At 51.0% G+C, this 15418-nt stretch overlaps 1 protein-coding gene across 1 annotated transcript; it reads right to left on the minus strand.

Annotated features, from left to right (window-relative positions):
- Nucleotides 1–844: 844 nt before the first annotated feature.
- On the minus strand, nt 845–15337 carry Grm6 (glutamate metabotropic receptor 6). The gene is made up of 10 exons (XM_021654354.2): nt 14825–15337; nt 12978–13194; nt 12340–12475; nt 11286–11440; nt 9962–10102; nt 9657–9857; nt 8466–8611; nt 7751–8374; nt 4223–4534; nt 845–3656 (listed from the first exon to the last, which is right to left on the minus strand). The coding sequence occupies exons 1-10, from the start codon at nt 15308–15310 to the stop codon at nt 3459–3461; spliced, it is 2616 nt and encodes an 871-aa protein (XP_021510029.2). The 5' UTR covers nt 15311–15337; the 3' UTR covers nt 845–3458.
- Between the last annotated feature and the right edge of the window lie 81 nt (nt 15338–15418).

Consider the following 15418-nt stretch of genomic DNA (forward strand, 5'->3'; position numbering starts at 1 on the left):
CCTCTTGGTGGTTGAAGGTTAGCTCAGAAGTGACAAGCACTTGCTGCTCCCGGCACCGACATCAGATGGCCCACAAACTGTAACTCCAGCCCCAGGTGATCTGATGCCTCCAAAGAGACCTCGGTGTTCTTAGCAGTGAGAAATGAATTATCTTAGCCAAGGTCACCCACCTAGTAAGTGGTAGACTGGACCTAACCTCCAGTTTTGTTTGCTTGATTATCTCTATGGGTGTTTTGCTTTTATGTTTACATGTGTTCTTTTGCACTTGCCTGGTGCTGATGGAAGCCAGGAGAGGGAGTTGGTTTTCCTGGGGGAACTGACCTCCTTGCTGAAGGTACTACTGAAAGCTGTTAGCATTTCATTTCTGCCCACCTAACACTCAGAGCTGCCCTACCTCCAAATCCCAAGGGCTGAAAACTAGGGAAATTTTCAGTTAGAAATAAAAGCATTCAGAATAATGAAGAGTATTTCATTTCTGCTATTGGTTTCCTTTGTTTCTTGAGGTAGGGGTCTCATGTAGCCCAGGTTGGCCTTGAATTAAGTAGGTGGCTGAAGCTAGCTTTATATGCCTGATTCTCCTGCCTCTTAACAAATTCGGACCATCAGGTATGTGCCACCATGCTAAACATGTTATATTAAGGGTATTTCTGAAGCTGTTTCACACTATCAGATAATGGAGAAATATTTACATACAATTTAACATTTTCATTACACTTTAGAAGAAACTCTGCAAACTGGTAACCAAAGAAGCAATAGAAAACTAAAGTCATACTTCTAGGGAAATATTATATTTGTTAACTATAATTTACTCAATAAAGTGAAAAGTAAAATGTGGAATGGATTATTAGGGTTAAGTTTCCAAGAAGCAAGCATATCATAAAAGTAGAATAAGTGTGACAAAAATTTCACACTGTTGAGAAAGTATAAGCATATCGTAAATATAAAGTCTCATTTTGTTTGTTTTTTCCATTCATGTCTCAGCTGGTTCCATGGGAAGAAAGGTTATAAACAGGTGAGTGAAGTAAGCTTCAGGACTCAACCTCACCCCAATTTGAGCAATTTGTACTGGATAGGAAAAACTGACAATAAATGTGAGCTAAGCTTCCAGTCCAGCTCCACCTTTGTAATGTATACCAGGAGGATCAGCTCAAGGGCAGGAGATAAGATAAAGCTTTCAGGTACAGCCTTGCTCTTTCCACAGAAAGAACCTGTACTAGCAGAACCTCTTACACGATTCATAAACTTAAAGAAGAAAAAAAAAAAACATAAAACTTTATTTGGGGTTTGCTTGACCAGATATCTGGTAACTCAGAGCTATGAAGGGACTTTTAGGGAGCTGCCAGTCCCTCAATAAGCACAGAAAGGAAGGAGGGAGAGAGAGAGAGAGAGAGAGAGAGAGAGAGAGAGAGAGAAAGAAACCAAAGTGAGGAATTTCAGATGAGAAGCCTCTTGTCAAAGGAACCTTGGATACACTGAAGAATTCAGAAAGAAAAAAACCTCATGGGTGTATTAAATGTGAACTGTTCCCAGTAACAGAAGTCCACTGCTCTGTATAAAATGGGTCATGGTATGGAAAAATCAACAGAAGGCAGAAGAGAAAGCCTATAGGAAGAAGGTGGAACACAGTGTGTATTAAGGAATTTCCACCAGAGGACACGGATGACTGGACAAGGAAGTGGGGGCTTTGGCAGGAGGCCAGGATTCTAGCCGGTAACTTCAGCTGACGAGGAATCTGTGAAGTGCAGACAGCGGAAAACACTCACTAGAAATCATTGACTCTAAGCATGGGGGAAAATGACAAATGAAAAACAACAACAAAACTCACACACACACACACACACACACACAAGCTTTCAACTAGCAGGTCAAAACTTACTGCAAAGCAGAGAAACACACACACACACACACAAAACAGTAAGTGCAAAAACAAAACAAAAACCTTTATTCAGACCCAGGATCACTGACTCTGGAAGAGATCATAGAGGAAGAAAACACTACTAACACGGTCACATGGATGAAGCTTTCTCAAGAGAATTCATTTCACACTTCTGAGGATTCAAACAGGACAGACGCCTCAGCTTGGAGCTTCAGAAAGCGCTCAGCACTAAATGCAGTGCCGGGCCTTGCACGGTGGGAAACTGGGAACACGTGAAGTGAGGAGGGCAGAAATAGTCTAAAGAGAAGCTGTGTTGCTTTTAAAATGCTAGATAAAGTACTGCATCTCAGGGCCAGAACTCACTATCCCTTGGGGCATCCATCCATTGAAGTGCCACTCATTTTCAAAAACCAGTTCTGTAGCCTGAATACTGGAAAACTCACACAATACATTAAAGCATACAACTCAATACATTAAAAAAAAAAAAGAAAAAACAAGAAACGCAAAATTCCCTAATTAAACACCAGCTCTTCATGAAAAAAGAAAAAAAAAAAAGAAAGATTGGTGAAAAATAAAGTCCATACATGGTATTCCAACAGCTTCCTCCATATGATTCATATTCACTTTTCAGAAGAGTGCTCCACCTTTATAGCCATCCTAATAATTTAAAATTAAGCTGGGCATAGTGATACACAGCACTTTGATCCCAGCACTTGGAAGGCAAGGGCCGGCAGATCTCTGTGAGTTTGCGGCCAGCCTGGTTTACATAGGGAGTTCCAGGAGAGGCAGAGCTACACAGTGAGACCCTGGCTCAAAACAAAACAAAACCTAAGCGTACAAACAAGACAGTCCCTGGACTCCCTTGAACAAAGCCCAGCTTCGTTTTCCCCACACAACTGTGCTGGCTTTTTTTTTCAGATTGGAGCAATCTACAAAAACATACACAGCAAAGGCAAGCTGCCAAACCTAGTGGATGACCCTGTGGAAAAGACCACACCGGAAGCGGAAGCGGCCTCCTGAAAGCCCTTCTCTCTGCTGCAGGGCAACGCTCGGCTCCCAGGGCTCTCGTATAGGCTCTGCTCCTCTGTATCAGAGAAATGATTAATTCCCCAAATTCAGACCCCAAAGTTTCCTGCTGTGGCAACTATACCCGCTCAGCTCTAAATCTGGATTCAACGTTGGGGTTTTCACTTTCTGACACCCTGGCCATTCCCTAGGTACAGTGTTGGATCAAGATAAATCTTACCCCAACCTGACCACGCCCTGGCTTCACCTCGGTTTTGAATGTCCACCCAGAAGGGGTCAGCTTAGTCTCTGTCTTCAGGAAGAATCCTGGAAGCGAGTGTTTTCTACTGTGGGTAGAACGGGCAGAATGATGAGGTCGGCAGACCCAGGAAAGCTCAGGGCCAGCGTGGATCAGGGTTTAGCTTTTTCCGAAGGCATGTCCACCCATGCCGGACATGGTCTTTCCACATTCCTGGCCTCTGATGGTCACTGTGGATCCTTCACAGCTTCACGCCGTGAAGCCAGGAGAAGCAAAGAAAGGGCAGGGAGCAACCTGCGGCCCCCACACTCGACCTTGCTACTTGGCGTCCTCTGCATTCTCGCTCTTGGGCGGGGCTGCCATCGTGGAGGTCGCCTTGAGGCTGCGCTTCCGCTTCTGCACGTTCTGCTCTGGATGGAACAGGATGACGTAGGTTTTGGGCACGTAGAGCATGCCGAGGGACACCGACGCGCTGAGGCTCAGGGACACGGTCAGTGTGGTTGTTTGGATGTAGATCTAAGCGCGGAAGAGGGAACAAGGTCGGACTTAACGCAGTTCTTGGGGATCCTATGCCCTTTTCTGGCCTCAAAGGGCACCTGCATGTATACTATATACATACAAACAAGCATGCACATACACACAAAATAAATATTTTTTTTTCAAATTACAAAAAAGGAAGAGGGTGGCGCTTGAGAAGAGGCCCCCCCACTCCTACAGAGCCAGCATGTATTAATGAATGTTCTAAAGTCATAAGTGACTAGATAAAGAGTCAGGCAACTGGCCAGTAGAGTAATGAGGTAAGAGGCATAAACGATAGGAAGAAATTAAATGAAAAGGAAAAAAGCAAGGGTGTGTGGGGGGAAGCATGGAAGATAAATGTCAGGAAGAGTGCTAGAACGAGTGAACAGAGGAAGAGAAGAGTGACTGAACGAACAGGCACAGGGTATAAGTCAGACAAGAATGAAGCCAACCCGCAGTCATTCAAATAATGGATCAGAATAGGCGGCCCAGCTCCTGGGCAATCCAGACCCTCACTAAGGGACGAGGGTGGCTAGAACAAGCCTGCTGGGGGACCCAATTACCTTCTCAGCTGACTGGGCGGTGCCGAAGAAGATGGGAACAAAAGCCAGCCAGATAATACAGGTGGTGTACATGGTGAAGCCGATGGGCTTGGCCTCATTGAAGGTCTCAGGCACACCTCGGGCCTTGATGGCATACACCGTACAGGTGACCATGAGCAGGAGACTGTAGCCCAGGCAACCAATGAGGGACAGATCAGACATGTCACATTTGAGCACACCCCTGGCCTGCTCCGGGTCCACCGTCCTCTGCTCCTCGTAGTCAATCACGCTGTGTGGGGGCTGGGCCCCCAACCACGCTATCACTCCCACTACCTGTGGGAACCAGCACAGTGTCAGGGCCATCTTCTCTTCCAGCGATGAGTCCGTCCCAGCCGCTCACTTAGCTCCCTGGCAGGTTAGCTTCCCCGGGAGGCTCTGGGCTCTCGGCTACCCAGGCTTGAAAGCCTCCCTCTGAAAAAGGGTCACCCAGGACCGTGTTTCTACCTGTGATGGGGTGGGTGGAGAGGACAGTCGTGCTCGAAGCACATGTGGACCGACCGCATCAATGCTGGGTGGGAAAGCAGCAACCAGACCATCCCACGCTGGACTTTAACAGCAATGCCATGCACCTGAGCACCTTCAAGGTTCGAGAGCCTTCCTTCCCCTCAAAACCGAAACCCACGTAATCTGTTCTGAGGATGTGATGCCATCTTTGGGGAACAGCTAGTGCAGGTGCCACCAATGAGGACCAGGCCCCTGAGGGACGCTCTGTCCTCACACCCAAGCCACTGCACAGGCGTGACAACACCAGCATGCACACAGCTAGCAACACGTCAAGGCTGGTCCCCAGGGACCCCCTTCCCTCTCCCAAACTAGAGAACTGCAAACAGAACGCCATGAGCTTATGGGTAAATGTGCACTGAGACAAAATAGGCCCACATCAGAGGCCAGAGAAACAGTCAATAGTGAGAATGTGAGCTGAGGTTAATGGCCAGATCCTAACAGGGAGAAGATGGAGTTTCAGCTACTTCCTAATGACAATAGGCAGATCCTGAGCGAAAAGAGACTGAGGGGTGGGAATCGAGATGTCTGCATGAAGCTGAGACCCTGGAGGGATGACCCATTTGTGTGGTTCACTGTGTAAGAGCACCAGATGAAAGGATAGGTGGGGTTGAAATCTAGCAAGCTATCCAGCGCCATGTCTTCTGAGAAAGGGGTCTCGGCTGAAGAGTTGTCTCCAGCACACTGGCCTGTCAGCATGTCTGTGGGAACATTTTCTTGACTGCCGATTGATGTAGGAGGGCCCAGCCCACCGTGAGCTGTACCATCTGTAGGCAGGTGGGCCTGGACTCTATAGGAAAGGTTGCTGAATGTGAGCCTGGTAGCCAGCCAGGAAGCAGCATTCCTCCATGGTTCCTGCCTTAACTTTGCTCAGTGACATGCTGCGACCTAGAGCCATAGATGAAATAAAAAACTCTTTCCTCCCCAAATTCCTTTTTTGTCCTGTTTTTTTTTTTTTTTTTTTCTCACAGCAACAGAAGAGAGACTAAGAGGGTCTCTTTTAGTCATTTGTCCATTCAGAAGGAACACTGTGGCAGCAGCTCCAGGAACTAGGACCTAATAAAATAAACCTACCCGGCAATGCTGGAAACCTCCTTGTGTAGGGGAAAGGAAAACTAGAGCCCAAGGGTGATGGCACACACCAGAGGACCAGCAACCACAACATTCTCATACCTGACACCACAACCCAGGTGACTGATACAGAATCTGCCCCCCAAACTATGATAGGCTTCTGTAAAATAAGAGAAGCAATGGATGCAGAGAGGAGAAGATTCCAAGGGCCCAGTTTCACCAGCTGTTACACACAAGCAAACTGAAGGAGCAATGAGGCTAGGCGTAGTGGCCACACCTTTAATCCCAGCACTTGGAGGCAGAAACTGGTGGCTTTCTATGGGTTCCAGGCCAGTCTGGTCTATAAAGTGAGTTCCAGGCCTTCAGGGCTGCATAGAGAGACCTTGCTCTACCACACACACACCCCAAAAAGAAAGAAAAGCAAATGCTACTACATATCCATCATACTGTTAGAAACTTCTAGAAAAGCTGAAGGTGTGGGGAAATCCAAATTCATGAGGCAGGACAGATGAGTCTGAGGGGCTTGGGGAAATGCTGAATGCCATGTAAGCATCATCCGATGAGTGAGGGAGTCTTGGAGCACCTTCTCGGGATGTGTCAGGCATGGTGTCTGGAGAAAGAGCCAGCATAGAGAATCCACTGCATGAACCAAGGCCATGGGTGGAAGCGAACACGAGGGAGGCAAAGCCAGGACAGAAGGACTCATCTGCCCAGGAGAGTGTACCATGTCAACGTGGCATGGCTGGGTCAGCACCCAGACAATATGGCTGGGTGTACACTGTCACACCAGCCACCACAACCCTCCTCAAAGCTGTTCCTCCCTGAGGTCTCTCTCCAGAGAAAACTTCCAGTCTGTGGGCTTTTGTCCAACACTTAATAGTAGCACCTAAGGAGAAACCCACGGGAAATTTCAACCCCAATTTTAATGCTCATGTTAAAAAAAAAAAAAAAAAAAGATTTATTTATTTATTATTCACACAGTGTTCTACTGCATGCCAGAAGAGGGCACCAGATCTCACTATAGATGGTTGTGAGCCCACTGTGTGGTTGCTGGGAATTGAACTCAAGACCTTTGGAAGAACAGCCAGTGATCTTAAACTCTGAGCCCTTTGATGCTCATTTTTTTAATCACGCCAGCCACAGTGGAATGAGTGTTGCACTCCACGGGGACGGTGGTCGTTGGGATACACGTGAGTCAGGCTCTGAGAGAGCTTATTTAGTTAAGCAGCTGACACCAGGGCTAAACAACCGGACGCTCAGCTTCCTCTACGGACTCAGCAACGGAAATGGCTGTGGAAAAATGAGTTGCTCTCGATCCTGAAGACAAAGAGTGCACTGCTCTGCTGCTAATTTTGTCAGAGTCTCACTGTGTCATCCCGGCTGGCCTCAGTCTCACAGAGATCCCCCTGCTTCTGCCTCCCACGTGCTGGGCTGAGAGACAGGGACCACCACACTCAGTCTATCCTTCTGATTTTCCAGCACAGGACCCTAAACGGGAAAAGCTGACCCTAGAAAGCCCACTTCTCTGGAGACTGTTTTTTTTTAAAGACAGGGTCTCACAATGTAGACCAGGCTGGTCTATGTATACCATATACATTTATGTATACCATAAATGTAGACAGAGAGCTCTGTCTTCCAAGTGCTGCATTTAAAGGTTGCTGCACCACACCTGGCCTGAAAATTGCTACGGATGGCTTTGAACTTCTGATACCCCTACTTCTACCCGAGTGCTGGGATAACAAGTATGTGTCACCATGCAGGTTTTAGGCTACACTGGGGAATCCAACCCAGGGGTTGCTAAGAAGGCCCTCTGCCAACTGAACTGCAGCCGAGTCTCTCATTCTCTGAGTTCTAAGGTGGAGGACCTCATGCTCCCCTCAGGCCCTTACCATGTCACTGGGGAATCTGGGGACCCACCTGCAGGGAGGTGAGGCCAAAGGTGATGACTAGCTGCGACGTGGGGCTGATGAAGGGTGGCGGCGTGACAGAGCGCTTCCCTTGCTCAAAGATGCGGTAGATGCGGTTGGTCTTGGTGAGCAGGGCTGAGTAGCTGAGCGTGGTGCCCAAGCCAAGCAAGAGTCTCCGGGCGGCACAGATGGCTGCGCAAGGCTCGGCCACCATGAGGAAGGTGATGGCATAAATCAGGAAGATGCCAGTGAGCAGCACGTAGCTCAGCTCACGGCCAGAGGCGCGGACTATGGGAGTGTCATTATGGCGCATGAACGTGGCCATGATGGTGGTGGTGGCCATGATGCCCAGCACAGCCAGGAGAAGGGGCAGAGCAGCCCACGGAGAGGACCAGGTCAGGCGCACCACAGGTGTGGGACGGCAGCCGGTGTGGTTGGGGGTGGGTCTCATGTGCCCCGGACAGGCCTCACACGTGAACTCATCCACCTGGAAGCGGTACCCATCGCAGGCCTCACAGTGCCAGCAGCAGGGGACACCCTTCACCATCTTTTTCCGTTCACCAGGCCCGCAGGGGAGGCTGCACTGAGAAGCAGGCACCTCATGGGGGTCACCGGACCACTGCAGGGCTTCCATCTGGGACAGACAGAACACAGGGTGAGGACCTCCACCGCCAGGAATTCAGAGCCCTTCACCTCCACCTGGACACTTAATTAGTGCCACTTACATCCAGTCTAAGGGCCTCTGCCCACTGGCCCACGGCCTGGTACCCGCCGCTGCTGGCACTTCCATTGGTTGCCTGGTACTGGAAGATGTCATAGCGCCCAGGGGCATCTCCATTCTCATTGAACATCACTGGGGTTCCTGCGCTGCCTGCAGGGAAAGGCCAGTCAGCTCCGGTTGCTTTTCCACCCCCAAAGTCATTTTCCCAGGAAGCCTCAAGGACTAGCCAGGATAAAGGAAGAAGTTGGCAGGCTCCTAGCAAGATGCTCAGTATCAGCAATCACTCATTAGCAGTGAAAGTAGCTTTGGACCAGGAGATGCTGCCTCACAGTCATCAGGAGGGCTTAGGACAAAACATGCCTTTCAGAGCTGGCCATGGCCCGGAGGGTAAGAGAGTGCCTGAGCTGGATCTCAGCACCCACTCCCAAGTGTTCAGGGGCAGAGGCAGGAGGATTTCTGGGTCTTGCTAGCCCTCTGGCTAGCTCCGGTTTTGGTGAGAGATGCTGCCTCAAAGTAATAAGGTGGGGAGTGACAGAGTAGGACACCTGAGGCTCCTCCACAGACACGTGCCCAAGTGTGTGCACACATGCACACAGCTCTCACAAAACCACAACAGCCGGCGTCCCAAAAATGTGGGAGAGAGTGTGCAACTTTATGCAGGATAGTAGTTGAAGCGCAGCAGGGCTCCTGCTAGCCACATGTACTTGCGGAATCCCTCTGGGTCTGTTCAGATACGTTCCTTAGAGCCCGGACCTTACGCAGCTTCTGTTGGTGCTGGGGACATGTCGGACCAATGCCTTTTGCTCCAGCAGCTCAGAGCCTGGCCGGGGCTATATTTGGAAGCCTGTGACTCTGAGCGGGCTGTGTAACCACAACAGGGTGCCTCCTGGGCTCTGTACTGGGCTGCAGGCCCACCACAATGCCTGCGTCTTCTAAAAGCTGGTGCAGTGGACAGGGAGTTCTGTGCGACTTGTGGAGCCCAGGTAGATGGGTCAAACAGCAGTTCCTCAACACTGAACTTTGTAAGTTGGCTCTGAAGGTGACGCCTACCTACACTTGGCTCAGATCTCCAGGAATCAGTCCTTCCTGGTGTCTTGTCTTCCTCCCTGTCTCTTTTTCCATTCCTGAGTTGTCCCAGAGGCTGTGGATCCACCTGGCTTCCCCACCCTGCGGGGCCAGGCGCCCACCCACTCACCGTTGAAGCGGACTGCCCGGATGTATTGCAGCAAGGTCCGGCCATCGGTAGGCTCCATGGCTGGGCACAGACCTGTGTGGCCTGGGCAGAGGGCTTGGTGCATGCTGTGGAGGGCATGGGCGATGGCATAGACCGCGTCTATCACGAACTGCACCTTCCCCTCCTGCTCATAGGTGGAGTCTTGGCCGATGCGTTCCTCGCCTGTCCTAGGAGGCCCAGAGGAAGTGTGCCTGGCGCCTAGACACCACACCTGTGCTCCCCACCCCCAGCCTCAATCTCCCTCCCCCGTCCTGGGTAGCGCTCACCTGTGCATTTTCGGGTGGAGTCATCTGACTGGCCGCCTGAGCTGGTGAGTTTGCAGTTAAAGTTCTCTTCCCAGAACTCGGCAAACCAGATGTTCCTGCGGTTGTTCTCCAGGGAACGAGTCATGAAGTATTGGTCAAACCCTAAGAGGTAGGAGGGTGGTGACGCTCTGGGAAGCCGGGCGGGCTTTAGTCACGGCCCATTTTGTATCACGAGTGGCCCTGTGATCAAGTGCTGGATTCTGAAGGCAGAGACAGGGGAACCCCCCACCCTCACCCCAGAGCAAGCTGGCTCGCAAGACCAGCCATATCGGTGATCTCCGGGTTGGATTGAGAGACCCTCCCTCAATGAATAAGGTGTGAAAATAATTGAGGATGCTTCCTGACATCAACCTCCAGCTTCCACATGCACACACATCTGTGCAGCATGTATGCCCCCTTTCCCCCCCCCCAAAAAAAAAAACTCAGGAAAATAGAAAAAAAGAGAGAAGACACACAGGAGCTCCTGGGTAGAATTTGCATCCTTAAGGAATTAATCACTGCTCTCTCTGTCCTGGTTAGGGCATTGCTATGGCTATGCAGTGGGCAGGGTTTCACTATCCATCTGGTGAACATGAGGCCAGAGGCACAAGAGACACAGAGCTTGAGAAGAGAGAATCCAGGGCTTTGAGGACACCGTTGGCTCACTGCTGCACACCTGACACCACCCACTTCCACACCTCTTCCCATGAAATGCCTTGACTGCTAGCACTAGACCAGTTTGTTTGATTGACAGCTCTTTAGCACTCTAGCTGAAAGAAAGCCTGCGAAGGTGAAAGCTGGGGGGCCTGTGGGAGGCGGAGCTCATCCTCTGCTGGGTTCCCGAAGCCAGTCAGCAAGGCTGCACTTTTCAGGTCAGTGTTCAGAGAAATGGGCAAGTCTCCTCACGAAGTGAACCCACACAGCTGGATTCCTCTAAATGCCCAAAGGTAGGAATACAGCTGATGAGGAGATATTCCACATCGTCGGTTTCTCTCCCGCCAACCTTCCCATTTAAACTACCTTTGGTAAAACCAAAACTATATACATGGAAATTTAAAACAACAGGAAAAAAAAAAACAAAAATAAACAAAAACACAGCCTAGGATGCTTTCCCCTGTACACTTAATGGAGGAGTGTCCTTTCCCTCATCTGCCTCATTCAAACACTGCTTGCTGGGATGTAACTACAGAATCTCAGAGGCACAGCATGTGGACTCCTAGAAGAGAGTGGTACCTGTTATGAAAATGTGAAAATGAGCATCCCAAAGAGGAAGCATTTGGGAGGATGGGCGGGGTGGGGGACTTACCATCAATGGAAGCCCTTTTGGGCAAGATAGTGATGGCCCCCACAGCTACCTCTTCTAGGTTCAAGATGGGAGAGATCTTGGATCCCCAGCTGTCTGAGCCAACCCACAGGAAGTGGCCAGTCAGGTTGGCTTGTCGTGTTGCCTCCAAGACCCTCCTGGTAGGAACAGGTGAAGAGTCACAACCTGAGATCTTCCTCCAATTTGGTCTACACTGGCCCTCAGACCATGCTAAGGTTTGGGTTTGATTTGAGTGTTTCTGTCTGGTGGAAACTTGGACCTCAGTGCAAATGCTGGGAGGTGATGTGACCTTTAAGAAGTGGAGCTTATTATATGGCCCTGACATCGAATGTCTTTAACCCCAGAACTCAGGAGGCCAACCTGGTCTACAGAGCAAGTTCAGGGATCCAGAGTGAGACCCTGTCTGGCTCTGCACACACTCTCTCCCTCTTCTACGCCCTCCTCCCATGATAACATTTGTCAAAATGCCACAGAAGCTGGGCCCTCAGCAGAGCTGGTGTCATGCTGTCTTGACTGTCAACCTCCAAAACAGTATGTTAAAAATAAGTCTTTTCCAAAAAAAAAAAAAAAAAAAAAAAAAAAAAAAAAACAAAAAAACAAAAAACAAACCAAAAAAACAAACAAAAAAACACACCCAGATTTGGATATTTCTTTATAGTAAAGCAATGGATTAATACAGAGAGGGCTTTGGGGGAAACTCAAGGCCACTCTGAAGCCATTCCATTCACAAATTCCTCTACCAAAGTATGTCCAACTTCCCAGGCTGGAAAAGAGTCTTGGCTGGCTTTGGATAATGTAGGTTTCGAGGTTTACTGAGACTGTGTCCCTCATGATATTGTTGTCTGCTCTGGGGTCTGTCCCACAGTCCCTTTACCCACAGTGAACAGTAAAAATAGCCATGTTTTCCTCAGCCATCCAGGCCTGACTCATTCCCTCAACACAGGAAGAGCGCAGAGAGAGGAAGAGAGAGAGCAGCTCATGGCTGGAAGTGAGGAAAAGTAAGGTCTCTCAGGAAGAGTCTCAAAAAGCCAGTCACCTGATGTCATCCTCATTGGCAAAAATGATGATGCCCCGGGCGTTGGGTGTCTCCATGAGCCTCCGAATCACTTTGTGGAATTCGCCTGGCTTTGGCTCCCTGGGGATCTTTATTGATTGGGCAATACAGACACCTCCTGGATGATGGGGATGGCAGGGAAACCAAAGTCAACTCTTGTCTCACCTACCCACTCGCCTGCCACTTCTGTGATTGTGTAGGCCTTACTTGTGGGCTTTAGAGGGTGGAGATCTTGCTTGGACCCTACCTAGCAGACCATAAGCATGACCCAAATCCCTTAAAGCAGCAGCTCTCAGCTTGTGGGTCACAACTCCTTTAGGGATTGAATGACCCTTTCACAGGGGTCGCCTAAGGCCATTGGAAAACACAGATATTTTCATTACCATTCTTAACAGTAGCAAAATCACAGTTATGAAGTAGCAACAAAAATAATTTTATGGTTGGGGGGAGAGTCACCACAACATGAGGAACTGGATTGAAGGACTTCACCCGCCTGGAGTACCATCCTGCCTGACCACAGGGATGTCCCTCCCCCCATCAGTGTCCCATCCCATGGATCCTGGCTCTCCCCCTTCTTAGCTGACTGGTGCCTGGGACCTCCATACCAACTCCCAACTCACCAGCCTCCCGGGAGATCTGCACAAAGGCCTCAACCCCGCTCTCGCCATAGTTGCCTTCAGAGGCCAGTGTAGACACGTAGTTCCATCCCAGTGCCCGCACAATGTCCACCATAGCCTGGGCCTGGTAGGAGTCAGGGGGTACCACTCGGGAGAAGAAGTCATATCGGGTGGAGTCACTGAGCTCTGGGGCTGTGGAGGCATAGCTGATCTGGGGTATCTGAAGCAGGAAGGACAGACAGCTGTGGCTGGAGGCTTCATAAGCCAGGGTGGCAACAGGGGCTCGGGACACGGATAGGTCACAGACAAGTTGGGAATAGCTCTGGAGGAGACAGTAGGGACCTGTGGCTCAGATGAAGCATGGAAGGTTTGAGGGGAGAGCTGAAGGCTGGGTGGAGGGGCTCAAGCTAGAAATTGGAGGCTAGTGGGATATTTATGGATGCATCCGATGACCAGAAGGTTGGAAGGGCTTAGAGCACAGTGGGTCACCCTGACAGCTGCGCAGGCTACAAGATGAAGAGGATCCTGGAGCTTAAGGAAAGTCTGCCCCTGGTCTAAGGGAAAGGGTGTTCTGTTGACCCCATTTCGGGGAGAGAGAGAGAGAGGGAGAGAGAGAGAGAAAAGGAGTCTTTATCAGTGTCAGCCCCCTGCTAGTATCAGAGCAGATCAGAGCTGGAGAGGTAGCATCAGGCTGGAAAAGTCTAGTGGAAAGGCTTGATGGAAACTAGGTTTGATCTATGACCATTAGATAGATTAACAGCAGGGGTTATGGGGCTGTGCACAAGCTACAGAACAGTGGTACCTGGGGCTTGAAAAGAATACTGTTGAGAAAACAGGAAAAGGAGACTGAGAGATTTAGGAGGGAAACAGATCTGCATTAGAACAGACAGTCCAGGTGGCCCTCAAGACGGACCAGCAGGGAGCCCAAGCCTGGACGTTTTTGGGAGGAGGGGCTGCAGTTGTTCTAGGACTGTTGGTGGAGGAGCACCGTAACAGTACTGGAAAGGGGAGTGGGAAACAGAAGGAAAGTGGGAGGGAGGGAGGAGGAAGAGAGGAGAGGTGCTTAAGGCTGCTTAACCGGAGAGGATCGGAGATACAGGAGATCAAGAAAGCAAAAACCAGAGAAAGATCCACTAGCTGCAGCAGGACTGATGCCCTCTTCAAGTGCAGTAAACCCTAACCCCTATCCCCAGGATGACTACAATGGAACTCCCCCACCCCAAACTCTAATGCCAGAGGCATCCCTGGAAACTATGGCCCCCAATTGTTGCACCTCGGCGCCCCCTAGCGATGAAGAAGATGCAGAGCCTTGCTGGTAAGCAGTTGAGCAAGGGGGATGGAGCTCAGGTCCCTGCAACAGAAGGGGGTTAAAGGCAGGCATTTTGAAATGAAATTTAAATGATGATTTAAAAAAAAAAAAAGAGCAGTGACACTCCACCCCTCAGGACTGCCCAGGACTTCTTCCAAGGGCTTTTAAAGAAAGGCTTAGTTCATGAAATCTAAATTTCTTTATTACCCAGGAGTGCTCAGGGGCGGGGGCACCTTGCAGGGCTGTCAAAGGTGTCAGGAGAACCCGAATGAGTGGGCAAGTGACGACTGAGTTCCAATCTGCCCTTAGCCCACCTCCTCCAGGACACAGACTGCTGGGGGAAGCGACCCCCTTCCCACAAAAAAAATGCCATACCCAGCCAGTCGGCAGAGCAGACAGACAAGCCAGGCTGGGAAAGTTGATCTGCCCCGGTGGACAGCAGCTTTACTGTGGAGGAGCTGGGGAGATCAAAACAGACCCTTCCAGAAAGAAGAAAAGGCATCGGCCACCTAGAGAACGGGTGGCAGACGCCGGCCCTCACCGCGAACAGGCGCAAGACGTTGGCGACCATGATGGACACGGAGCTAGCCGAGGCTCCCACCACGGCCACCACGCGCTCTGGGGGAGCGGCGCGCAGTGGGGGGACGCCCCCGGGGCAGCGGACGCTGGCCTCGTCGCCGTCGCCACGGCCCCGGATGAGCGCCTGCACGAAGCTCAGCGCCTGCTCCAGGGCGTAGGTGTCCCGCGAGCAGGTGTCCAGCAGCCGCGCGCCCAGCCGCACGCCGGGCAGCAGCTCCGGGTCGGCGTTGACTCGGTCCAGCGCGTAGAGCATCGCCTCCAGCCGGTGCACGCCCTGCTCCTTCTTCAGCGCCCCGCAGGCGCGCCCCGCCGCGCCCCGCGCGTGCACCGGGAACAGGCCGCCCAGCGTCAGGCCGCCCGCCAGGCGCACTGAGCCCGCCCCGCGCGCCACGCCAGCCTGCGACAGCCACCAGGCTACCCAGAGCAGCGGCACCCGGAGCCGAGCCATCTGCCCCCCGGACTGCGGGGACGGAAGTTACCCGGACGCCTTGGGAGCCGGCGGACGCAGCTGCTGTCCGCGGGAACCCGGCTAGGAAGCCGAGAGCTCGGGAAAAGT

Source organism: Meriones unguiculatus, chromosome 11 (assembly GCF_030254825.1).
Source record: "Meriones unguiculatus strain TT.TT164.6M chromosome 11, Bangor_MerUng_6.1, whole genome shotgun sequence".
Lineage (NCBI taxonomy): Eukaryota > Metazoa > Chordata > Mammalia > Rodentia > Muridae > Meriones > Meriones unguiculatus.